The 27,450-nt window shown below is 35.8% G+C and overlaps 1 protein-coding gene across 7 annotated transcripts in view; it reads left to right on the plus strand.

Annotated features, from left to right (window-relative positions):
* GOLGA4 (golgin A4) overlaps positions 1 to 27,450 on the plus strand; it is a 71,101-nt gene that overhangs the window by 28,765 nt on the left and 14,886 nt on the right. For 5 of the 7 annotated variants that reach the window (XM_072853599.1, XM_072853600.1, XM_072853603.1 and 2 more), the window contains 11 exons: positions 90 to 228; positions 1,656 to 1,843; positions 2,871 to 2,954; positions 3,840 to 3,987; positions 10,062 to 10,240; positions 11,318 to 11,449; positions 12,471 to 12,626; positions 13,569 to 17,863; positions 18,641 to 18,762; positions 19,822 to 19,952; positions 24,044 to 24,157. In XM_072853599.1, the coding sequence (XP_072709700.1) occupies positions 90 to 228; positions 1,656 to 1,843; positions 2,871 to 2,954; positions 3,840 to 3,987; positions 10,062 to 10,240; positions 11,318 to 11,449; positions 12,471 to 12,626; positions 13,569 to 17,863; positions 18,641 to 18,762; positions 19,822 to 19,952; positions 24,044 to 24,157 (5,688 nt within the window). Of the gene's footprint in view, positions 1 to 89; positions 229 to 1,655; positions 1,844 to 2,870; positions 2,955 to 3,811; positions 3,988 to 10,061; positions 10,241 to 11,317; positions 11,450 to 12,470; positions 12,627 to 13,568; positions 17,864 to 18,640; positions 18,763 to 19,821; positions 19,953 to 24,043; positions 24,158 to 27,450 lie in introns of those variants that run through there. The other 2 variants (XM_072853601.1, XM_072853605.1) reach the window with 2 other exon arrangements.

Consider the following 27,450-nt stretch of genomic DNA (forward strand, 5'->3'; position numbering starts at 1 on the left):
TTTATTTAACTCTCTCTATTTTTGAAGATGAAAACATGATCTACTTAGAATCCTTGGGGTTTTTTTAACAAAAAGAACATTTCGTTTAGGTATTGTTGCTGAAACAGAGGTTACAGAATGGTCAGATAGGCACTGAATTGCCTGACCCAAACATCCAATCTGAACCACAAGTTCAAAGTCCAACAAAAGAAATCGGTACAGAAAATACTGTGGAACCAGGAAGCAATGGTAGGTATTGCGGCTTTTTTCAAGAGATCTTGAATTTTGGGGAATAAGTCTGCTGTTATTTATGATGGAGTAACAATACTTAGGGCTGAACATGTCACAGTAAGAATATATTTTCTAGAAGGAGACAATTGTTTTGAAAACAGTGTGGCAGCTAGAGGACAGGATAACCCTTCTAAGATACTAAATTTTCATAAGAATTAAAATGTGATACATCTTGCCTTTGTCAATACTGATGACAGTATTGTAATTACTGCTTTTGCCGGTAGGGGTTGTTACTATCCCCACTTAATATGATTAAAGAGATTCTGTCCCCCATTAGCAAGGACCTATCCCTGGAGTTTAGAGAGGAGACCAGTTGCCAGTCTATCTTTTTTTTTTTTTTTTTTTCTTTTCCCCCTGTCTCAGGAAAAAGTAAAAGTGAAGATCATTTTTGATATTCATGCTATTGAATAATCTAAGTGTTCCTCACATCAGGAGGTTATTTGAGTTATGGGACTCCCAGCATTGTGTATATTTGATTACGGAGCAAGGGACATTATAATGCTGATATATAATGAAAGTGTTGTTCATTGCTATCCTTCATAAAAGGTAGGGTTCAGAGGTGAACATGCATCTTGAAATTATCTTTGTTCAGCACCTGCCATGATTTTTGTATGTTAGGATGATATGAAGGGTTAGATCAGAGATTTTCTTATCCAGCATCATGTCTTTTGTAGTGCTTAGGAAATAACGTAAGTATCCAGTCCCTAAGAATCAGGGTTCAAGGTGTTTCTGGTGCTGAAGTCTGCTTCTGGACTATAGTGTGTAAGACTTATGGTCGTGAACCGAACCTCTGAACCTGTCTGATCCTATTCTCACGCCAAGTACTCTTACAGCATCCAGACCATCAGAGCAGAACACACAGTAAAATATTATCCAATGTGCTAGTTATACAGAGAGGAGTACAGCTCAGAAAGACGCTAAACGTGGCCTATATTGTGCAGAATGTAGTATTGCCAACCTGGATATTTTAGAATTAACATCATACCCAGCCCTGGGAAAGCAGGAATATGTGTGCTTGGCACTTGAGAGATGTGATTTGCTTTGCCTCGCATTTTTTCCTGCTTGTGAATATTCTGTTAGTAGCAGCATGCAGGTTTATAAATCATGATGACTTTTTAATTGCATAGAAAACCTTGTTGAATAATAGTTTGGTTTTGAAGCTTGTATAGTAACTGGGGTTTTGTAAATTAATTTGGTGTGAAAGACTGTATTTACTATTCTGTGTATGTGTAGCATGTTTCTGGCAGTTATAGTAGTCACTAGGAACTTTTGCAGACTTTGCACAACTTTAAAGACCTGTGAGTCGCCCACAATGTGAATGATTAATGCAGATCTACATTTTGGAAATGGTGTGTATATGATAATGTTGGTATGTTGTCTTGTAGAGGGTAATGAAGATTCTGTTAAAACACTGGAAACTCTTAATCAGAGGGTGAAGCGCCAAGAGAACTTGTTGCAACGTTGTAAGGAGATGATTCGGTCACATAAGGAGCGCTGCGCCCAATTAACCAACGAAAAAGAGGCACTTCAAGAACAGTTAGAAGAGAGACTTCAGGAACTGGAGAAAATGAAAGTATGGAAAATGCTCTTAACTTTATGGGTAGCTACTAAAACACAGTAAGAACTCCAATATTTCCAAAATTTATTAATAGGGCAGACCATTAAACAAACTGTCCCTGTACTTTTTTGGAGTTAAAGGTGCAAAATCCACCTGGAATGAACACATTGAGGAATGACTCAAAAAGCTGTAAAGAAGGGTATGAAACCTTACTGTATGAATAACCATCAAAAACAGTATCAGAAATAAAGTAGCTGTGGGAAGTTGGGGTGAGGAAAAGACTGTCATAGCACAGAAGACATAGGGTAAAGTGAGAAAAGTGGAGCAGAGGTAAACCTTTTAGACATAGTGGAAGAGGCATCTGTTATGTAAACGAACAGAAAACACAGAAAGGCAGGACAGTGGAGAGCACAATATAGTGAAGATAACATAAGTGCAGTCCCAAAGCTAAATTATTGTTTTGCTCAATTTTCCTTTTAAGGCCATTAATGCTGAGTGTGGAGTAAAAGTAAGGTGGCTGATAGTAATGGAAACATGAAAATGTGATAAGTATAGCTGTACTCAACTGCAGTCTGGAGATCAGAGTCCCTTCTCCGTCTTGGTCTCTAAGCACTAGCCCAGTTTGGAAGAGCTCTGAAAGACTCGAGTATTTTAAGGACCTTTTCCAGAACAAGGCCAGTAATGGCCAATTATGTTGCATTGCTGAGATCTTCTTGTAAGCTGAGATGCAGCTCATAGAGCAGGTGCCTTAGGCATGTTTCTTTCCCATTTTGCTGTAGCAGCTCTGACATCCATGAGAGAACTGTGGAGGCTGTAACAAAGCCTTCAGATATCTGAATTATTATGGAAGCCATGAGGCAGCCTAGCACTGGGAGATTTAAAAGTAATTTAAAGCTGCCTACTTCAATTTCCCTGGATTCTATTCTGTGCTCTTCCTCCAAGGCATAGTGCAGGGTCAGAGCCAAACCTAAGCTGTTTGTCAGAAGAAGGTATTGTCTTCAGATGGCAGTGCTTTAAGCTTGTGGTTGGGGTCTTTTTTTAGGACCTTCACATGGCTGAGAAGACTAAACTGATTACGCAGCTGCGTGATGCAAAGAATTTGATTGAGCAGCTAGAACAAGACAAGGTAAACAAAAAAGTGTTCTTTAAACTGCGTAGTTTCTGAAGAAGGTTGTTTAAAACTCAAAATATCTGGCTTCTTGGTATTAGAAGCTGTTCTTAGTTATCTGATGTGGTTTGGTTTATGTTTTAATGAGCAAATAATTTAAGCTACCTGAGAATTTTATTGTATAGATACTTTGGTGTATTTGTCTGTTAGGTTATCCTTAATACTGCAAGATGATGTTATTCAGGATGGAGCAATTATGCCCAATACACTCCTCAATGCCATCTTTAAAACAAAAAACTAAACCAAACCAAAAACAACAAAAAACCCAAAACAAACAAAAATACCACCAAAGACTACTGAAGATGACATAAAATGTAAATGAATTTAAAAGTGACCAATGAAGGAAAAGTAACTGTAGTTTCTTAGGAATATGAAGAGTTTCTCAGTTTTTTGTCCCTTAATGTTTTTTTATCACAGTCTTGGGTGCTTAGAGTAACTTCTGGTGGTGTAATAAGCAACATGACTAATGCTCATTGCATGTGCATGTTCTCTAAGGAGAAGCACGCGCACTACAATGCTTTTAGTTTTGGTTTTTTTACAGAATGCATGTTTGAAAGAAAAGTATCTGTACCAGAAGGAGGAAGGTTTCTGATGGTCCTTAGTTGCTGGAGGAGTTCTTTTTACCACTAGAGAAATTTTGGTTACTCTTCAAAATAATCCCTATCCTTATTTTCCTTTTGTTAGCATTTTCTGTTTTCTGACATAGAAAAATACCATGATCTCTGGTCTTGTAGTAATAGACTAAAGTTTATTCCTGACAAGGATTGTGTCCTGGCTTGAAATTGTTTTAGCTGTATGTTTTATTTATTTGCTAGCTTTTTATCACAAGGACCTTTTCCATAGGGCATGGTAATTGCAGAGACAAAGCGACAAATGCATGAAACATTGGAAATGAAGGAGGAGGAGATAGCCCAACTGCGTGCTCGGATCAAACAAATAACTACAAAAGGCGAGGAATTAAAAGAACAGAAAGAAAAATCTGAAAGAGCTGGTAAGAAATTCTGGGGATTATTAGCTTTCACATTTAAACATGAGAAAGCTTCAGCATGGTCTTTTTGCACTCTTTCATCAGTTTGGATGTTTGGAATGGGTATTAAGAGATGCTCTTTTTCCTAATGTTCTACATATCACCCCTGCTAGCGTCATTACTAACTTCACTTCTGGTCAGCAGAGTGTAGAGATGTTTTTGACTGGTTTGTCTCTGTTATCAATTCAACTGGAGTTAGGAAAGAAATTGCTGAAGTGCAGCTGTACTTTCCCGTTTGTAGGAGAAAAGATTGATAGAGTTTTGTGCTGGTATAACTTCAGGAGGGAAACTTGCAACTGTCTATAAATTATCATTATAATGCTACTAGTGTTTTACTTAGAAAACACAGCAGTGAGTGTGTAGAGCTTGGGAAGAAGTAGAAACAAGAGGATGTGTTACAACCATAATAAGGATTTTCTTTCAATAATCATAGCGGAAGCGTTTCTGGTTTCTTTTTAGTGAAACAGCAGTGATGATTCCTTTTGCTTTAGGCTTGGAACCTAGCGGTTATGTAACTACTACACACCGTAGTTTGCTTTTGATGGAAATTAGGTAACATTAATTATGTGTGCTTGCAGTTTTCCTTTTGCTTGAAACTAAGTTAAAAGGTCAATCCGCCCCGCCTTTGTGTTTTAAACAGTGAAATTGTTTTGCACTGTATCTATCAAAAGACTTTTGATAAGAATTTAGTTTGCTCTCATAGGCATCTAAAGGAGTTCACTCTTTTGGCAGAAGCTCATATGTGGTTGGTTTGCATAAAACATTATGCGTATTTTCTTTCTCTAAAAAGCGCTGAGAAGTTCAAACAATACAGTTCACAGGTATTAATTTTAAATCTATGTAGATTTAGATCAGAACTTTCAATTTTAAAGATTAGTTTGCATAGATCGTTCTTCTGTAATGCAGAAAAGCAGCTTGAACATCCATCTTGTGAAAGTAACAAACATTTCGATTAGTTGCCCTCCTCTCCTACCCTTTCAGGTTGCATGTGTCTTTTTAGCTCTGGAAATTCATATTTCAGAAGTCAATCAGTCCTACTAAAGTTGGATTTTGTTCAGTTCTTATTATGAACTAATATCTACACGCTCTGGTTAATATAGTAATTTCCTCAGGTTTGCGTAGCTAGAAGCTGAAAATGGGTTAGGGGTGATGCTCTGGATACCTGGAAAACTTAACTATTGTAGTGAGAAGTAATTTCACTTATGAATAACGTGTTGAGTACACTTCACTTTTCTAAGGAGAGATTTGTGTGTTAAATATGCTCTCTTTTAAATAAAATTTTTAACTACTTTTGGTAACTTTTGTGGTGCATAAGCATCCACTTTACCTTTGAGTGCATTTATTTTTATATTCTGTTACGCATACATATATAAATGTTGGAACCCTTGGAAAATTAGGTAATACTACTCCTAAGATAGGCAAAATTGTAAGGTGACCTTTATTACGTTTTCCTGTTACTTCCTTGGCCTTATGCATTCCAAAAATGTTGTGAGGTACAATGGAAGTGTTGTTCAATACAGTTGAACTAAATTGTTCTGGCATTTGAGAAAACCACCATCAATATTGGGAGAGCCTGAGAAATTACTTCTAGGTCACAACCTTTGAGTTGTACCAGTTTTAAGAATTTGGCAGTTTCATGCATTTGAGGTCAACATGTTTAAAGTTCTGTTTCTTGGATAGTTAATGTAAGATGACTTTAAATTCTAGACTTCTCTTTTTCTATATTGTGATTTAGTAAATAATTGACTTAATGGAATATTGTATTTGTCAAACTGTTAATTTCATTTATGTTATGGCAAAATAAGGATATGTGTAATACACTTATACTTGGAATTTACTTTCATAGTGCTATATTGTAGGCTAAAAAGTGGTATCTTTTTCTACTTCGTGTTTTTAACTTGCCTAGAGTTAAGTGTCTGGCTTTTTTCTTTGTAATTCAGTAACCTTAGTGAAATGCTCCAGTGTTTGATTTAATGTTAATGCATTTTTGTGTACTGAAATAGTGAAAAGATATGTATGCTTATTTTGTGCGTGTTGTGTAAACTGTAACTTGGTCTCCCCAGTTGAAGTTAATTTTTTTTGTAGTTAGAGGTACATTATGTTGAAATCTCACAGAGCATCTTGTTTTTGTGCATCCACACATGCCAATAAGTGAATCATGGTGCCTTTCCCAAGCCTTGTATGAACAGGACTGGGGTAAGGGCTCTTTTTTCTTACATCACACATTGGGTGCTTGAACTGGGCTCTAAAAAGTAAATTCTGTGCTTCTCAGGCACTTATACTTGAAGTAACTGCAACTGATTTTTTTTAATACTTTGCAGTGTACATTGATTGTTTACATTCTTTAACAAAGCTATTTATAGTATCTGTAAATTTACTGGTAAACTGAAGTTTCTTTATCCTGAGACTACTTGGCATAAGTCCTTTCTGACTACTCAGCATGCAGATTAATGACTTATATTCTGTACAGTAAACAAAAAAAAAAGCCTTTAGAAAGCAAATTCATTTTGCTTTACTTTGCCATTCATGTAGGCAACATTTCTTTTGCAAGCTTAATTAACGTATGCTTTGCAGCTTTCTACAGAGAAACAAAAAGCTTGGACTGTGAATTTACAATCGTGCCTAGATGCACAAATCAACTATAGGAAATTAATTCAGCCTTTGTTTCTCAATCTTTTGACAAGATGCCTGTTCTCAGCGTTCAGTAAGAAAACAGGTAAAACCCTCCTTTGCCATCCTGTTTAGTGCTTTCTTCACAATTTTCAGCAGCAGATGGCACTATGTTTGAAGATAACACATCTGCAGCACCAGGAGAGTAAGCAAGAAGTCTTTGCAGTACAGACTGGTGTTAAACTGGGTAGGAGAGGCAAGGCGAAGGGAACTGAGACTGGTAATTTGGAGTAGCATATGTATAGCAGTCAACTGTCTAGCACACGTTTTAGAAAAATCAGTTTTGCAACCTTGCATTTCTTAAACTCTGCTCAGGTTCTTTTTGTGTAATTTTTATACTGCACAGGAAGGTTTCCAGGTTCTCTGGCTTGGTCACATGAATGGGATTTTGCAAAACTCACCTGAGACTCTGTTGGTGTGCTTGTTACTGTTTCGGATTTGCCAGTGTGCCTTTGTGAGACTTGACTTAACCAGTACCTTGGTTAAAAGATCTTCCCTCAACAATAGCTCTGCTGGTTGGGGAAGAACACAGGCAGTAGCTTTACTCTTTGCATTCAGAGTAGATGTATTTGGATAAAAATATGGACTATTATTCCAGCCTTTTATCCACAGTAGAATTAAAATCTCCCATAGATTAAAAATATTAATAATAATTTAGACCATGTTCTGTCTACTTGATGATAGTTTAGCCCTCTGCTGGTTTGAAACTCGGTTGTGTCATCCTATACTAGAATTAACTACTTTGAATAAAAATGTTCTGTTTTGCTTAAGTGCTAGAAGTGCCTGAGATGCATATAATTTAACTTTTAGAGAGCTAAGTGTGTTTCTGTGAAGTGTTGCTTCTTTGTGCTTTCATACCCCCTTGGCGTTTTATCCATCAGCTTTTGTCTAGCTTTTGTATTAGCATCCTGCTTGCGATTACGATGATGCAGCTGTCGTACTGCATGTTGCTCAGCTATTACATATCAGTAGTCAATCCTAGCGTGAACCTGGATCTTCTCTTTGGCAGATTTGTGGGCTATGGCAAATGCATTATTTTTCCTTTTGCAGAAGTAACAGGTTTCTCAAATGAAAATAAAGTATATGTTGCTCAGAACAAGAATCAGAAAACATGTATGGAGAAGTGAAATAACTTAATCTTTTACTTGCAGGCTTTATTTTCAAGCTATACTTTGTAAAGGTCTGTAGGGTTGGGTGGTTTTGGTTTTTTGTCTTTTTTTTTTTTTTAAGCCATTTATGATTCTGTAATACTGAAGGACTTGGCCAATTTTGCTGGCTGTGCCTGCTTTTGTTAGGGCTGAGTGAAGCATCAGGGAAGTCGGTGCCATTCTCCAAATGCACTTGTGCAGGCTGTGTTCATAACCAAGTTGTGCCTGGGGTGGCAAGGGGGAAGACTTGAGTCCTGTGGGTCCCAGGTGGCAAATGCCTTGATGGGGCTGGTGAAAAACTGTGCTTGGAAAGTAAGGAGCTATAAGCTTCATGCATGCTTGCATTGTGTTTTAGACCATTTTGTTGTTTGAAATAATCTCTAGTGCTCTTAATTTTTTGTAATGAGTTTTAGTATTTATTATTTAAGCAGCACCAGGAGTGAAAAAGTGGATACAATGATGTGCTTTGGTATTGCCAGGGTCAATAACAACCCTGTTTTGCCCTAAAACATGGTTGTTGCTGTGAGTAGTCAGAGAAAGGCTTCCTCAAAAAACAGAAGAAAATTCTGGAAAAGGTCAAAATTTGGGTGAATGTAACTTTATGGAATTAAGTTACTTGAAAACTTACTTTTTAGACAATGCTGCAAGTATAGATTGTGGTTAAAAGCTTCAGTTTTGAATGTTATCAGAAGATGTGGAATGGAAATTATTATTCGCTTTTCAAACTCATGCCTGAATGTTATTAAAGATAGTTTCAAAAAACCAACGATTATGAGAATTGCTGTGAATGCCTACTAAGTAATGGTGAATCAAGGAAACTAGATATGTGTGTCTATTATGATTTTCTTTTTGGGATAGAACTAAGTGGAAGAAAGCTTAGCATACTCAATAACACTTGAAAAATTATTTTGTTCTGTCTGCTCCCAGAATAATATCCAAGTAGTCCAGGGTATGGTAGAATAATATACCTGTAGGTTTTTTAGCGTTCTGATAAATTACAGTCTTGATATTGGCACTGTGATTTTGAATTTTATAGAGGTGTTTTGCTGAAGTTCTTTTATGCAAAAAAAATTAACCATATAGTAGACTGTTCTGGGACTGAATTTTCCTTTGATATGCAGCAGGGGTTGTCCACATTCATGATCTATTCAGGAAATGAGATCTCCCTAATAGTGATAAAATTTTAGTCTTGTGTAATTCTATATAGATTCTGCCATCAGTTTCAGTGAGGAACTCGGATACTGGTATTGAATAATAATAATAATGTTAATAATAAAAACAGCTAATGACACAGGAATTGATTTGCTTTCTTTTTATATCTAAATGATCATCTATGAAGTGAATCAAGTATTATACAGTGCTTCTTAGCATGGGAAGAAGCTGTGGAATTATTGCTTCCAATTTGTAAATTAAAATGTGTTTCAGCAGACTCATGCATCTTATGCAAATGTAAATAGATTTTATCACTGCAGCTTGAGTGTTCTTTTGAAACATCTTGCAGATATTCAAGTTTTCTGGGAGCAAATCTTAGTATTTTTTTCTTACATTTTATTTGCGAAGTTTAGAAGCACAGGACAGTCTTCATAACACACAAGCATTTTTCCAGTGTCTCTGAATTGCATTGATAGTAGGTTACATTAAAAGTAAATAGTGAAATAATGAAATTAGCAAAGCCATCTGTATGGACTCCACCAAACCCACAGTTTAAAGATAAGATTATCTAGGTTGTACAGTTTGAAATGAACAACTCTTAGGTAAACAAAGTGCCTGGTGTTATACTTCAGTGTTCTATTCAGGAAGAACTCTTCATGATTCAGTAAAACTTGACTTGCATAGCAGTCATTCCTGGTTTATGCTTCCATCTGCTTGTTTTAGTGGAAGAACAACGTGTGAATTGCCTTTTCTTAATGCAGCTTTTTTCATCTTCTTCAAAGTTATTCAGCACGTATAGCCAGAAGAGGAGCCATAGTTTATTTATATGGTTTATGTATTTTATAGTGATTTTAGGGGAAGAAATAGAAGCTACAGAATGTATTGGAAGATGTTTACAGCTGTTTGTCAATTCTCTTTCCTTTCTAGATAATAAACCCATGTGAATTCTTGATGGATTCCTAAGTTCATTCTTCTGTTACTTGTGTAATTTACAGTTACTGACAACTGTTCTTCTATCAAGGGACATAGATATTTCTCAACTATTATATACTTTTTTTTTCTTTGCAGCTTTTGAAGAGCTTGAGAGGGCTCTGAGTATTGCCCAAAAGACAGAGGAAGCCCGGAAAAAATTGCAGGCGGAAATGGATGAAAAAATCAAAGCAGTAGAAAAGGCAAGTGAGGAAGAGAGGGTAAATCTTCAACGGGAGTTAACCAGAGTGAAACAAGAGGTGGTTGAGATTATGAAGGTAAAAGCTGAAACTCACCCTGTATTATTGGCTTTTCATCTAATCATTCAATTACAATTAAACTATAGTTGTAAAATACATTAGTATATCAGAACTTTGTTACAGAATTTTTGCTATTTAATGAATTCTATAAAAATTAATTTCTAGGATTAAAGGTTTACTTAAGACAAAATAGAAATCTCCCCATATAGATTTTTTTTTTTCCCCTCTAACAGTTTAAAATCAGTACATTAGAGGTATGTAAAAATGAACAGTATTACTCTTTGTTTCACGGTATTTAATAAAATTATTTACTGGAAGTACACTTGAGACTTTAAAGGGAGTCAAGAAGAAATTAATGGCAGTGAGTTCACACATCTCCACCAGGATTTTGGGTTTTAATACTAAGTACTTCTAATGATTATCCTAGCCCAGTATATGTAAACATTTAAGAACTTGTTGCCAAACTGTTTGCTAGTTAAGAGTTGCTAAAATTTGCTTTATCTGGCGTATTCAGGTAGGAATTGGAGGAGTAATGCCTTGCAAAGCTGTAAATTTTAACACCTTTAGATTGCAGTTCTTGGCTGACATTTGTTATGTTATTAATTTTTCTGAGAGAATACACTGATGCTTTAGGGAGATGACTGACTTGCATTACATTATTCTTAAATAAAGCATGTATGTGGGTTGTAGATAGCTGTCTACATAGAGTATCACCGCTTGACTTTCTGGTGCATGAAGTAACAAGAATACAGGGAAAGCTACAGGCAGAAGTTCCTTTTCGATTTATTATCACATTTAAACTGAAACTGAAAACGCTAAGTTCACCTTGGTAGAAGAATCTTTAGAAAATGTGGTGTTTCTTTTAGTAGAACTGTGAAAGACTTGAGAAGGAAGATGCACAACTTCAAGCTTGAAAATAAGAACTATCAGGACTTAATATTAAGCACTCCAAGTGATTGTTACTTATTCAAAGGGAGCAAAGAGTTGGTTCTGGTTTCCTGTCTCTGTTCCACTGCTTTTCTCATTAAGAAATAATACAAAGTGTTTTGTTATTCAGTATTTTGAAATTAGTTTTTTTCTGACTTTGATTCACAGAAATCTTCAGAGGAACGTGTTGCTGAACTAGAAAAATTCCATAAAAAAGAAATGGCTACCAAAGATCAGGAGCTAAATGAGAGATTACAGGCCCAAGAAAAGGCATTCCAGGAGAAGATGAAGGCAGCTCTTGTAAGTATCCCTAAAATGTGTAGAAAGACACTTCTCTAAGTGTGAGGTGAGACTAGAAGTCTTAATCTGACCCTATTCCACAGTGAGAGTCCTTCTGCACTCAAAGATATGAGTGTCCTCCAAAAGTCAAAGAGCTCAGAGACTTCAGCAACATGAACAGAAAGCAGCTGCAGTGATCCAGACTGAAAAATGATAATTAATCACTATCACTGCTCACTAACAGTTGCATCTTGTTGGAAAGACTTATTTTTTTGAAAACTCTTTTTGTTAGGCTTGATTTTTTTAAATTTCTTCCTCTGGATCATTGGCAATTAGCCACAGCAACTAGAGTAAAAGAGGTACAAAGAATGAGGCTGTTATTTGAGAAGTGTTGGTGTCATTATGTCTGGTTGTGTTGTGTGATATGAACAGGCTTAACTATTCATCGTGTTTGACCTCAGAAAAGAATTTTCTTCTAGGTCAGGCTGGGAGAAATCATTGGGATTCTTTGCTCTTTTTCATAAGCTGTAATCCACTTGAGATCATCACATAATTTTACCTAATGAATAGTAGAGTCTCATTTGTGCTCCTCCATGATGGTTGGTGACTAGGATTGAGGGACTTTGACAGTCCCTTCCTGACTATATTTTTCTACCTGTCTCTCAGGTTATTTTTTTAATTATAAGGGGTAGAAGCTCAAAAATACATTAGCAGTAGAATCAAGCAAGGACAGACCTTTATTCCTTTAAGGTATTACCCTCAATTAATTGTGGTAAACAAACCAAAATGAAAGGCTGGATTGCATTATGTTTTTCATACAAAGAGAAGTAGAAGACAAATGGTTTCCAAGAAGAGAAAATGGAAGTGTTTTATAACAATTTTGTTTTCACAGATGAAATACAAACTCTGTGTGTGTGGAGAAAATACAGGTGATTAGTATATGACTCCTATTATCTGGTTTGCAAATATCCTATTATACTGTTTTTGAAGGTGTGATGACTATATTTATAGTTTATTGTTTTAATCATAATTTTTGATACAGGAAAAGAATCAGAGTGAGTGTTTAAAAACCCTTCAAGAACAAGAACAGCAAGAATCCCTAGCCTTAGAAGAATTAGAGCTGCAGAAGAAAGCGATACAGTCAGAGTGCGACAAGAAAGTTCAGAAGATGCATCAAGAAGTAGAGACTTTTAGAACTGTGAGTAAAGATTCCAAAAGGGTAGATGTTTACAAGAATTCCTTTCAGTATATTTTTAACTATGACAGGTTTACAAATACTGTGGATTTATTGTGATTCAGTTGTTTTAATCTCACAATGCTTCTTGTAGTGACAGAAATTTAATTGCCAGTATTGCCATGGTATGCTGCAGCCCCTAGTTTTTTACAAGATTAGATGGCAAATATAGAAATACATTCACTTTATATCACGGCATGGAATATGAATTTGTATCCATCTACATAATTTTTATGTATGTTATACAGGAGAGTTAAACTTTAAACTGTTTAACTTCTGGGTACTGCTACCATACAAACACTTATAAGGATACTTGAGTAAGTAAAAAATTTGCTTAAATTTTTGAAGTGTCCTTTGCTTTATGTAATGGGTAAGATTGTATTATCTGCTAATGCAAGTTTGTACATTATTCCACCACTCCCAAATATTAGTTTGGAAGTTTTGCCTATAGAAGCGTTTTAACTTTACAGCAGCATTTCCATGAGAATTGGAATTAAGATAAATCAGGAGATACGTACAAAGCTTCATAATACTCATGTAGACTCCCGATATCTTTCATCCTATGTATGGGTACTTTAGCTTAATAAGAAAATGTGAACATATATCTCATAAATATAATGTGAATTATTTTATTTGAATTAGTTAAATTCTTTCCAAGTTTTTATTGTATCTGTTTTCACTGCAGTGAAATAGAAAAATTTTTATTAAATAACTGAACTCACCATAATGGAAGCAAAGTTGAGAACAAACTAGATGAATGAAAGGCTTGTCTAAAAAGTTGATATTCACTAAAAATAATGGAATAAGTGACTTGCAGTTATGTGAACCTGGTGAGATTTTTTAAAATTTAATCAACTTGTTACCTTTTGAATATTCATATTCTTTTAAAACTGTATTCTCTAACAGAGGATTCTTGAACTGGAAAGCTCTCTTGCACAGTATTCACAAGATGACAGAAAGCAATCAGAGGAATTAAGTACTCTGATGGAGTCTGAAAAAAAGCAGCACAATAAGGAAATCAATGATATAGTTGAAAAACACAAGAAAGAATTGGAGAACATGAAACAGCAGCAGGAAAAGCTTTGGACAGAAAAACTTCAAATCTTAAAGCAACAACAAGTAACTGAAATAGAAAAAATGAGAGAGAAACAAGAACAAGAGATAGATACAATTTTGAAAGAGAAAGAAACAGTTTTCCGTGCACATATAGAAGAGATGAATGAAAAAACATTAGAAAAACTTGATGTGAAACAAACAGAATTAGAAGCACTGTCTTCTGAGCTATCAGAAGCACTAAAAATACGTCATGATTTAGAACAAGAGCTCTCAGAATTGAATAGTAAAGTGTGTGAAGCAAAGCAAGAATTGGAAGGAAGGTTGGAAGAAGAGAGGAAAAGGCACAACAAAGAGGTTGAAATGATGTTAAAAGAACACGAAATGTCTATTCAAGGTGTTGAGAAGGTACTCAAAGAGGAACTCAACAAACTCAAGCAATCATTGGAGGAGAAAGACAGACATCTGGAGGAACTAAAAACACATGAACAGAAACTAAAGGAATCTGCAGAAAGATCTGAAGCTGAACTTGTCCAGGTGTCTGCAAAGCTAGAGGAGCTTTCAGAGTCTCATCAGAGTACTTCTAATGAGCAGGCAAAGATTTATGAAGAGGAATTAGCAAAGCTGCAGCAAAAGCTGACAGATCTTGAAGGTGAAAAATTGCAACTTAGAGAGCAGCTAGAAAGAACTGAATCCCAGCTGAATGAAGTCAAGAATGAGTTAGAGGCATACATCTCTCAGGTACATGACCTGAAGCAGCATTTGCAAGACCAAAGCAATGAAAATACACAAAAAGTAACCTCTCTAACACAACAATACGAATGTCAACTGAAGGATCTACAAAGAGAGGCTGATGAGACAAAGAGCAGTCTAACTGAGAAGGAAAATGAAATTGAACACATGAAGAAGTTACAGAACAAGCAAGTGGAAGAACTTAAACAGAAACTGTTTGCTGCAGAGGAGAGAATTAGTGCTTTACAAGGAGAGTATGAAAGTAAACTGAAACGTCAGGAGAACAAAATGGAGAAAATTAAACAGAAATCAAAAGATATGCAGGAAACTTTCAAAAAGAAACTTGCTGAGCAGGAAGCTAAACTAAAAAAAGAGCTTGAAAAAATGCAGTTGGAGTTCAGTCAGAAAGAGAGCGAATTCAATGCTAAAATGTTGGAAATGGCACATGCCAGCTCAGCCGGAATGAATGATGCCGTGTCAAAACTGGAATCTAATCAGAAAGAGCAACTAGAGAGTCTTGCTGAGGCTCATAGGAGGGAGTTGGAAGAAATTACCCAGAGTTGGGAAAAGAAACTCAATCAGCAGGTTGAAGAGCTCCAGGAAAAACATGAAATGGAACTGCAAGAGAAAGAGCAGGAAGTTGGAGACCTGAAACAGAAACTTGCCACCTTCAGTGCTGAGAAGGAAGGCTCCAGAACAGAAATAACCCGACTGAAGGAAGAACAGGTGAAAAGGGAGGAGTCCCTGAAGGAATTGCAGGAACAACTAAGGCAGTCAGTGGCTAAGGTGAATGCTTTGTCAGATAAGGAAAGTGACCTGAAAACACAGTTGAAAAAATTGGAAAGTGATCTTAATCACTCCCTGAAGGAGCAGTCAGGACTTCAGGAACAGCTCAGTAAACAGAAAGCAGTTGAAGAAAAGGACAAAGCCAAAATTACCGAGCTGGCTGATACACTGAAAACACTTGAAGAGAAACTCCAAACTGTGCAGTCTTCTCAGTATAAAGATCATGAAAATTATGAGAAAAAAATAGAGGCAATTCAACTAAAAGAAACTGAATTTAAAAGGTGGTCAGGAGAACTTACAACCCAGTTAGATGCTTACTGTAAGAATGCTGAAGCTTTATTGCAAACAAAAAGCAATGAATTAATTGAAAAATGTAATGAAAAAATTGGCATAGTAACATGCAAAATTGCAGATTGCGAGCGCCGAACTGCAAAAGTTAAAGAAGCAGTATTAATTAAAACAAGTAAGATTCCTGAACTAGAAGCTCAACTTAGAGAAGTAACAGAGCATCATTCTGCTGCAAGTACTTCATTGCAAAAGTCGATGCAACAGCTGCAAGAGAAGGACAATTTAATTATGTCAATGAGAGCTGACATTGAAGGACTTGTAACAGAAAAGGAACAGCTGCAAAAAGAGGGAGGGCATCAGCAGCAAGCAGCATCCGAAAAGGAAACTTGCATAACACAGCTGAGGAAAGAGTTATCTGAAAATATCAATGCTGTCACCTCAATGAGGGAGGAACTCCAGGAAAAAGAATCTGAGATCTCTGCTCTCAACAAAACAATTAATGACCTTAATGTTAGACTTGAAAGCACGGTAAGTTTAACAGAGAAGGAAGCAGCCATGTCTCTGTTAAGCAAGCAACATCAAGAGGATCGGTTGCAGTTGTTAAACCAGGTACAGGAGTTATCGTCCAGAGTTGAGACACTGAGTCAAGAAAAAGCATCAGCTCTTGAGCAGGTAGATCATTGCACAGCCAAGCTGTCAGAGTGGAAGATGAAAGCACAAACCAGGTTTACACAAAATCATGATACTATTAAAGATTTGCAGAGCAAACTTGAATTAAGCAATACTGAAGCCAATAAAAAAGATGAAGAGTTAAATAAACTGAAGGAGCAGCTGGCTAAACAAAGCAAGAATCTCGATAGTTTAAAAAGTGAATTGGAACAAAAGCAAAACAGGAGGGAAAAGCAAGAAAGTGAGTTAACTGCAAAGATAAAAAACCAAGCAGCAAGAATTGCTGAACTAGAAGAACACATTGCTCAGAAAACTTCAGAAAATGATTCCTTGATGGAGGAACTTAAAAAGTATAATGAACAAAAAGACACACAGCAAAAAGAGATAGCTTGGCAACTCCAGCAGGCAGAGAAGGTGGCTTTTGAAAAGGACAATAGATTTAAAGAGGCTGAAGAAAAAGTGCTTAATCTTGAGAAGCAAATAGGTTCGCTGACAGCTGAATTTGAAGCAAAGGAGAGGGAATTTGATCAAATGAAGTTAGCGATACTTAAAAGCAAAGAGGAAGGACTGAAAGAATTAGAAGAGAGACTGAATGCAGAGAACAGCACTAAGCTGGCAGATCTGAAAAAGAAGGCAGAGCAAAAAATAGGTTCTATTAAAAAGCAATTGATGTCTCAGATGGAAGAAAAGGAACAGCAGCTTAAGCAAGATAGAGAAAATCAGTTAAGAGACTTGGAACAAAAAGTGCAGGAGAGAGAGGCCAAAATTGAGTCCTTAGAAGAAAAAATTAAGTCAACAAGAGATTCCACAGAATTAGAGAAAGAAATGCTGCAAAAAGTAGAGAGTGTAAAAGCTGCTGTAGAACAAGAAAAAAATAACATGCTTGAGAGCATCCAACAGACATATGAAGAGAAAATGCATCTGTTACAGAAGGGCTTAACCGAAAAAGATGAATTGTTGCAGAAGTATGAAAAGCAACAACAAGAGAGTAATGACTCTTGTCTAGAACTGCAAAACAAACAGGAAGAACTCCTTAAGAAACTAGAATATGTTGAGAAGAGCCATCAGGAGGAGCAGAGTAGGACTGAAAGCCTCAGGAAAGAACTTGAGGAGCAGACCAAAAAATACTCATTGTTAGCAGATGAGCATGCTCATTGTGGTGGTGATTTAGCAAGCAGTAGGGAAGAATTAAAAGCTAAAGAACAAAAACATCTTGATATGGAGAATGTAATTGGAGATTTCCAGAAAAGATTGCAGGAAAAGGAGGCAGTCAGTCAATCTTTAGAACAGAAGATAAAAGAGTTGCAAAATAATCTAGTGAAGGAAAATGAAGTGCATAAGATTGAGATGGAAGATATGAGTTTGAGATATGAAGAAAAGCTAAAAAGTTTACAGCAACAGTTGGAGGAAAGAAATGACAGTCTGAAAGCTTTTGAGGAAAATGCTGAAGAAAAGGCTAAATCTGGTTTGGAGCTGCAGAAGTTACTAGGTGACATGCAGAACCAGCAGCAGGACTTGCAGACTAAACTGGAAGAGACTGAAAAGGAGAAACAGAAACTACGCAAAGAAGTGAATAATCTTCAAAAAGACTTACGTACTCTGCGAAAAGAACATCAGCAGGAACTTGACATCGTAAAGAAGGAGTCCTTAGAAGAAATGGAGCAGAAAATCAGGTAAATTCTTTGTTCCTGGTCATGTTACCATTTCTTTGCTTTATCTTTAACCACTAAAACCTGAAGAATACTTTTTTAAAGCTCAATTTGTAATAATGAAATAATGACTGGTATTTTTCTGTCATTTTTCTAAGTAGACTTAGAGAAACAGCAAGAAAAGAGCTGAGAAAAGAGCAAGAAAGTAGCACTTCATGAACACATAAAATGCTATTTGAGTCATCAGTTTAAAAAGTGGTTTGTCTTTTGGCAAAGTAATACTGCTTTTGATTTGTTTTAGCGATGGTTGTTTTCTGCATTGCCAGAACATAAAATATAGTTCTATTTTCCTCAAACAGGAAACAAAGTTTATTAAAACTTAGTACTGAGAGTTTCGTGTTCAAATGGTACCAAGAATTGTTCATATGTGCTGCACAAAAATGCGGTATACTGCTCAGCACTCTAATGGTTTCTCAAGCAAGGAATTCCCTAAAAAAATCTGCTTTTATGTGACACACTCTTTACTTCAAGTTCTTCATCTTCCTCAGCAAAAAATCCATATCTTTTGGAAGGGTTCAATTCTGGGTTGTTTTTTAAATGAAACACCTACGCCTTCCAGGTGAATTCAATAGGAGAGGAACAAAAAGCCTCCCTGAATCCCACAGAATTCATTTAATTCAAAACCATCCCATTCTAAAATAGTTTTAGAGAAATTCCCAAATCTCCTACCTTGCTAAACTGTTCTCACACTGTCTTTAAACATTTTATTTCCTCACTGTATTTTTTCACATTTTTGTACAGGTGTGAACAAGAAGACATTGAGTTAAAGCACAACTCCACCTTAAAGCAGTTAATGAGAGAGTTCAATACTCAGCTGGCTCAAAAAGAAAGAGAATTGGAAACAGCAGTAAAAGAGACGATCAGTAAGTGAAATACTAATATAACTGTAATCAGTAAAATAGCCAGAAAACCAAATCTTCAGATGTTTTCAGGAAGGGGTTTACCTGGGACTCTGATAAAGACAACATGTGTTGTACGACTGCCTAGAGAACTCAGGAAAAGAACTTCTCTTGCTCAGGAAATAACATATAAATGTGAATTGTGGCACAGTTAGGAAAATGAATATGTAGCTGTTCTTCTGTACCCTGCAAGATGGATCTTTGATCTAGCAGTCTGTCTGTTTGCATCTGTCATGGCAAGAGTTACCCATGGTAGCCATAGGTACCTATCTTTTTATCATATGTACAAAAGAAAAAAAAGGAGAGTAAGGTTTCAGAGGTGAAAGCACATTGGTAAGTTTTCATTGTAATACTACTTTGGCTTTAGCAGTACAAACCTTTAACACTCCATTGCTGAATATATGGCACTGAAGGGTGCCTTTTAGAGAAACTTAGATCCATCTGGGAATCAGAGTTGCATTTTCCTAGCTGCGTCTTGCAGACTTCATTCATTGTAACCACTAACAGGTACCAACTGGATATGATGTCTGATTGCTATACCATGTGGTTATAACTAGAGTACAGCATATTTCAGCTTCTCCTCTCTGTCCATCTTTTGCCACCATAGGGTAAGCTGGAGGTTGGAGAATTGAGCAGAAAGACTCCACAGTTACTGGAGGTACCCCTACAAGTGAGGAATTTCTGAAGATCTGCAGATGTTTCAATCACTTCTCTAGACAGAGTAGGAGATAGAATAAGTTGATAAATATAGGTCGTGATCTTAACTTTCAGAGAAAAGTTCCAGCATCAGGTAGAAAAAATTGTTCCAGATACCAAACTACAGGCAACAAACTTCATACATATTAGGATCAACTGACATAATTATCACTGACAGAGTGGAAAAGTGAATTTTCTTGACAAGTTTTCCTTATAGATGCCTTCCACAGTTGTCTTTAAGCTTTTTTTTAATACTGTTGTGACATAATGTAACAAAATAAATATTCTTTTTTTTTTTTAATATTGCCTGACTTTTTTTTTTAATAGGTAAAGCCCAGGAGGTAGAAACTGAATTGATAGAAAATCATCACATAGAGACAACACAGTTGCATAAAAAAATTGCTGAAAAAGATGAGGATCTAAAAAGAACTGTGAAAAAATATGAAGAAATCCTTGAGGTATCTTTCTGAAAAGTGCTATGAATACATACATTTCAAAATAACTCCTCCCCTTTTTTCATTGCACAACTAAACAGAAAAACTAGAATTCTTTCTAGTAAAGATCTTACTGCTTGATTTACATTTGATATGTGTGGTGACCCAGCTTGCAATTAAAATGTTTTGTTTCTGTGTTATATGAACATGAAAGAACACCAAAAATTAAGCCCCACCTCTAATCATTCAATAAAAATTATACAGTTAGGTCCTTATGTCCTTGAGCAGTTTGTGTTCCAGATTGAAATGAGGAAAGTGAGTGAGTTAAATTTAACCTTTACTAGAGTTGTGGTGGTGGTGTGTTGTTTCTTTTAAGGATTTAAATACAGTGTTTATGGGTCAGCCTCACTCTCTAGCTCCTTTCTCTGATGCTCCACCCGGACTGGCACCATAGCCCTTAAAGTAAGGGCTTTTCTATGCAGGGTCCAGTCTGTTTGCATAGTTCTTATGCTAGTAAAGCTTTCATTTTTACTTGCAAGTGAATGGTTTGTCTGCATGATATTTGCAGATAGACATAGTTTTGCTCCAGTAACATCTAAACCAGAAGTTAGCAGCCAACTTCAGTCTAAAGATACTTTCCCTTCCAAGGATGCCTCCTGTTTTAGCCAAGAAAATTGTCCCAGCCCCACATGTATGGTAACAAAACATTAAATAGTTTTCAGTGCTAGACTGTACATCATGTTGGGATGCAGGCTTTAATTTTGCTAATCTTAGTCCTGTTTGCACAAATAATTTAATAAAAATGCATGTCCCTTGAAAATAGAGCCAGTATTAATAAATGTAAGTGAACTTCTGTTTGTTCATGCTCAATGACCAGCCCAAAGAGCTATGTACTGAGCATGACTGAGTGTTTAATACTAAAAATTTCAATCTTGTAGGCAGGTTGGTGTGTTCCACTCTGATGTTTGAACTTCTAGCAAGTTGGATGGAGATGGCAGGGTTTTAAATTTAGAGTCTCCTTCTTTTATTTCCTAATTTAGAAAAATTACATTATATAAAACAATTGAGATTTTTTTTTTTTTGTACCACAGATCTAAATTCTGCATTTCTGGAGGATTTATATTTCTCTTACCTGAATGTGCAGTGTGTTGCCATTCAGGTCCTTCCTTTACAGGCCCAAATAGGTCTGTGACCTGAAGTCATGCAGATGTAATTTCTCTCTGTTTCCTGATGCATTCAGTCTGTACGTACGTCAGAAACATGCATGCTGTCCTCGATATATGATCTTGAAGGTTTAGGCTAATTTGACTTCTGTGCAATTGGAGGACATGAACACTGTTATTTTTTGCATCTCATTGATGATGTAGTTTGATATTTGAAATTTCAGAGTACATGTTTCTTTTTTAGGTAATGGTGTATGTGTGAGTGTTTTGTTTCTGTTATTTTAGGGAAAGAAAAAAAAAGTTCAGACAATTTGCTACCTTTTCTCCTGAAAAAGTATTGCAAGCATCTCAAAAGTTAAGAAATATTTATGTTAAATTGAGTATGTCATATTCATTGAGGTCTCTGATAGAAATAGAAACATATGCATCAGCAGCTGTATAGGTTTTCTCAATTTAGCCTGAAGTTACCAGTTATTACCCCACTTATACCTGACTTGGCTCATGATAGGTTTGAGAAATTTTGCATCAAGACATTTATGCAGAGAGTTTTGTCTCTGTCATAAATGGTAAGAAGATGAGGCAAAAATAATGCCAATTGCAAGAATGAATTTTGCTGATGAAACTTTGTAGCTCTTTGTTGCATTTTAAACATGGTTAATGATGCTAAAAATTAGTCTAACTTGATTTGAGTATATATCCTTAAACACAAGCAGGAATCATTCAGTCAGTTAAACTTAATATGATTGTTTTGTGAAGTGCTGCCCTGGTACTTCTCTTGCTTTATCTGTTTTTTTCTTATCTTTCATAGAAATTTTTATCACATAAGATTTCATGAAAGTCCCCCTAATTAAAGGACTTGTAAATCAGCATAGCCTGTAATTTGAGGCCTAAGTCTCTTTTCTTCAAGTAAATTATATAATTAGAGAAAAATTGAATGTTGTGCTCCAGCTAGATTATTTTAAGCCTATCTATGAGCTAAAAATAAAATATCTAACTTCAGGTGTGTATTCTTTCATTTGTTGTAATGCCTCCCAGGTGAATACAGGATAGGCTTTGTGGTTCAGATTTGGGAAATTATGACTTCATTGAAGTCTTAGTCTGTAACTGTAATTAAATCCAAAATGCATGTAGTTTATTTTCAGGGTATGCCAGATGCTGTATAGGACAATAAGTTCTTACTGTAAATGCAGATTCTGTAGCATGTTGGAACCCCACATGATCACTAATTATTTCAAATTTTAGATTATAATCTCTATTCAGGGGTTTATAAAAATAATGGCTCACAGGTAGGTCCCTTTTACAGAAGCATCATTCATCATTTTGAGATTAATTTATTTTCTGCGTTTCAACTACTTTCTATGACTAAGGATGATGTGCATGCAATTTTGATTTATTTCAGTGAACAGTAGTCTAGAACTTGTAAAGTTTTAGATTCTTGATGTTAAAAAAAACTCAAAAAACCAAAACAACCACCACCACTCCCTCCCCCCTCCAAAAAAAAAAAACCCAAAAACCCAAACAAGGAAAAATAGAAGCAACTGAATATGCCAGGTATTGAGGGTTTTTAACTAGAGGTGTATATCCATCTATAAAAGAATCTTAGAAAAGGTTAATTGTTGATGTATTTTTGAGGGCAGTGAAAAATCATGTGAATGAATAAAAAACAACACTGTTTGGAGGTCATGAGGTTTGGGCAAGGTTTTTACGGAAGATGGATATTCTTAAAACTTCTAGACCCTAAAACTTGCTCGAGTACTGTGACTTCCCATTCACAGGCTTTTAGGGGGGCAGTTTGCTTTGTTTCTTTTTGGTGGTGGTTTTTGGGACAGGGGGCTGCATGGGGAGGGTATTCTGTTCTTAAGTAGGGTGCAAGGGACACATTAAAAAATGGCCTTACAGGGAAATAATTCTTTTTTTTACTTATGGCATACCCTACATCTGTTTAGCCTGGACCAGCTCTCTAGTTCTGCACTTACTTTTCCAGTGAATATTCTGTATCACTAGAATTTGTACTTCTGAGATTTTGAATGGAATAAAATTTTGATCAGCAGTTCTGTTCTTGATAACAGTTGATTAATTGTACTAATTTGATCCGAAGTACTACTGCATAGCAGAGCAGGCAGCTCACTGCCCTGAGTGGTTAGCATGAGTGAACCTAGAGTTTTAGTTTAGTTCAGCAGTGGAGACATGCACTTTGAATTGGAGTGCTGTTTTATAAGCTCCCTAACATGTTATCTCACAAAAACGCCAGAGGGGATGCAATTTTTAAAAATACTTCTTTTTGCAAAGTGCCATATAGGTGCATTAACTTGCTAGGATTTAGGTCATCATATTTGTCCTCCTATAAATGTACTCTTCACACTGTCATAAAACATACAGGAAAAGTTCATTTCCTCCCTACCATTCCTGCCCCTGCTTCTTTCCTCCACATTGCACAGTGCCTGCCAAACGCTTGTGAGTGGGAAGTCATTGTTTCTGAAAATGTGCGTAAAACTGCTTTAGGAACATCTTTGTGAGAGTGAGCGAGGAAAGGATTTAAGTCCTTGTCACTTCCAGAGTATAGGAAGTAACTCTGTATCATCATGTGTCCCTTTCATGAAGGTCATGTAAGCAAGCACAATCTCTACAGTAATACGCTTGCTGGATTATACTTGAATGCTGTTTTAGGGCCCAATAGAAATAGCTCTTTTTTTGTAATTTTCAAAAAACTAACTGTAATCCTAACTATGTAATCTTAATTGTCAAAGGCCTGCAAAATCTTAAGCTCCTATGTTTGTTTCTTGCTCTTTTCTGTAGTCCTGTAGTGTAACTAGCCTTTATACTGAATTTCAAGCATATTATTTCTGTGTATAGCATAATTCTTTTGTTGATTGCTTTCTGTCCACTGTAGTTAAGGTTTTGAGTGGTTAGATGATTAATTATCTAAGTAATTTTTTTTCCTGTATTTTGAAGGCTCGTGAAGAAGAGATGACAGCAAAAGTTCATGAGTTGCAGGCACAGCTAGAAGACTTGCAAAAGGAATACAAACAAAGGATGGCAGAACAGGAACATTGGAACAGTGAAAAAGTGAGCTGGCACTAACATATTTTTATATCTTTAGGTGTGAAACGCTTAGTCTTCATAAGATTCTATAGCTTGCTCTTAATTGGATTTTATTTATATATCTGGCCTTCACTTTCCCATACAGTTTCTGTTCTTCTAGATGTTAACTTCTTCAAAAGTGAACCTCTTTAGAATCTGCAGTAATTGATACTACCTTTTTTAATGGTATGTTAAAAAGTCCAGTTGTGTTGTGATTATTAAGGTGGGGGGTTTTGCCCTCTACATGTATTTATGTTGATTTTACTGGTAGCCCTTTAGAAGGAAAGGAAATCACATTGGGTCATTTTTAGTGAGATGTTTTTAAATTCAAATTCCAAAGGGCTCTGAAGTAGTGCCTTGAATATATCAATTATGCACAGAAAGGTTTTCATTAAAAGAAGACTGAGTGCATGCTTTTGTTTTTCTGAGACCACATTTTAGTTTGAGGAATTCTTTGATGAAAACATTACTAGTTATTATTACACTGAGGAGAGGAAAAGTATATGAGGTGTTGAGTCATTGATGAGAATTCATATTAACCTTATTTTAAATTTTTTCATTTTGACAACAGGCAGCAATGAGGATACAAAATATATTTATTTGACACTACAAACTTCCAGTACAAATTACCTCACTGTCCTAATGTTTTTCCCTTCTGCCTTGCACTTGCTTACAACACCCTTTATATTACTTTTATTAACTATTCCATGACATGAGGGTTGTTTTCATAACGGGAAAAGTAGAAATATTTGTATCAGATTGCCTTCTATTCTTAATCAACCCTTGTCCACCTACTGATGATAATCTTACATAATCTTATTATCTGGAGGAAGATTCTTTCAGAATCTGGAGGAAGATTCTAAACCCTAAAACATGATTCTGAAAAGTAGGAAGAGTACTTTATCTTTAGAACTTCTTCATTAACCATCTCACTACTTACTTTGTTATAGAAGTCTGCTGTAAATACAGGCAGTCATTTAGCATTGTATTATACACACAACTTCGGGATTACATATTCACTGATAGGACATTAAAGTTATATCAAATCTATATACCAGCAATGGTATTTCATGTATTTCTCAATTCTTCCCAGAAATGCATTGCGCAGATTTGCAATGGTAGCATAGAGCTGTAAAATATTTGAATATTGCAAATATTACATCTCTATGTAAAGATTAATCTGCTTACAATAAACAAAATAAACAGCTAATTTTGCCTGACTTTGGAATCTTGTCCACAGTTCTCCGCTCCTTGGAGTTTCCATGGCAGACTTCAGAGAAACTCAAAGGAGTTGTTCCATCTGTGGTTGGTATAAACCAGTTGAGAGAACTCCATTGCTGGTAAATAGCTTTGTTGTAAAGGATAAATGATGTCTCATTTGGAGGGGAGGAAAACCAGTTTGTGTGGTACTGCATGTACTTAAATACAGTTAAAGCATCCACGTTTGAAGTGCTTGCAGAATAAGAATGGGATTTTTTGGTGAGTGTAAGGTAGTTAAATATCCATGATTTTGCTGGCGTATAGGCGTCAAGCTTTCTTGAGTAATTTTGGGAATTCCAACTAAATTCAAATTTAGCAAATTGTTCACAAGCTTTCTTTTGCATAGCTCTGATTTAACTGAATGTGAATTTCATATTTCATACTGTTCTCAATGGTGACTTCATCTCAAAACAACTTAAGTATTCTAATAGTCAGATTATGCTATTGAATGTGCAGATAGCTCCTGGTACATCTTCTGGTCCAGTCAAAGCTCAAATATTTAGAGTGCTGTGAGTAATTGGGCTTCCAGTTCTTGTTTTATCAGTATTTCAGGATTGGATTCTCACTCTTTGACACAGTCTGTTCTGGGGTCAGGAGGTAGTTTTCTTTTTTTTCCTCCTTAGAAATTAAGAGTAGTTGTTCTTCTTAATTCTTATCTCTTAATTTGTCCATTGCTTGTCCTCGACATATCTGTAGGAAATTAATTTTGCTATTACCTGGTACAATAGCATATATGTGCAACATTACAGAGCTGGATGAGAAATTGGACGAGGCCTGTGGACCTTGTCCACATACCTGAGCAGAAGTGTACAAATCCATGTCTGGATTTTACATGTGCATTCAAATGAATTCTGTCACCTTATATTTGCCATGGTACCTTTTGTCTCACCTTATTTCTTCTTTATTTTGTTGTCTTGTAACATTTTTCTCCTTTAGGTTTTTTTTTTTTTCCTTCAGCACTAGTAGTAAAATATCTCAGAAGTCTTCCATTGACTGGAAGCAACTTTTTGTGGGCAATTGATACATTTGTTGTCTAAAGTTGGAGTCTCCCACGTCACAGAAGTTCATCTTACAAAACCTCCTCTGCTGCTTGTTGTCAGCCTAGGCCAAGCATCACATATAACATATCCACTTTGACATGAAGCGTAACTATACATTTGAACAATATTTTTCTGATTGCGATAAACAGTTGGCCAATAGTAACATCCTTAAGCATTAGTGCTGGGATGTAAAAATATCAGAGACTGTCTCTCTTAATGAGAAAATAAATGTCTGGTCAGATGATTGAGCTCTTCAGAAGGAAGAATTGCACTTACACGTTTGAGATCCATAGAGGAATGATTTTCCCCTGTATTGTGTTTGCGGAGTGTAGGAAAACCCACAGGTTTTATGAACCTGCAAGAGATGGGGAATAGCTTTCCTTTTCAATGCAATTCCAAAGAGGCTCAGGAAGAAACAAATAGTATGTACCACTTCTGTGTTAAGGTTTAGGTTACCTTAAAAAAGAAAAAAAAAATGCACACACAAATTATTTGCTGTTAAAATTATTTTACAACCTTGATTTATACTGATGACTACTAAAGCATTATTTTCCTTAGAGTTGGAACACTGAAAGATAGAAATTTCAGCTTAGAATTGTTTCTATACTTCATAAACATTGCTATCTTTGCAAGTTGTAGAGCTCATAAGCTGAAGCTATTTTCAGATAAATGTTCACATTTCCAAATGCAGCTTGGAGAATTAAGGAAAAAGATGCACCATTGTGAATAGTATTAATAGTAGTTAGGGTTTTCTGGCATGTGCTTCATACTCCTTCAGTTATCATTCATCTCCAATATGCATTTTGTAAAGATTTGGAAGTACTAGGTTCTTGAAGTTATATTTATGATAATTGTCTTACAGAATAAAATGAGAGAATTTAAATATAAACTTTATGTACTGTCAATACAAATAAGTTAAACACTATTTATGGGACTACTTATTTTTATAATTATATGTGTGATTTGGTCATTTTGATT

The sequence above is a fragment of the Ciconia boyciana genome, chromosome 2 (genome assembly GCF_034638445.1).
Source record: "Ciconia boyciana chromosome 2, ASM3463844v1, whole genome shotgun sequence".
NCBI classification, from domain to species: Eukaryota; Metazoa; Chordata; class Aves; order Ciconiiformes; family Ciconiidae; genus Ciconia; species Ciconia boyciana.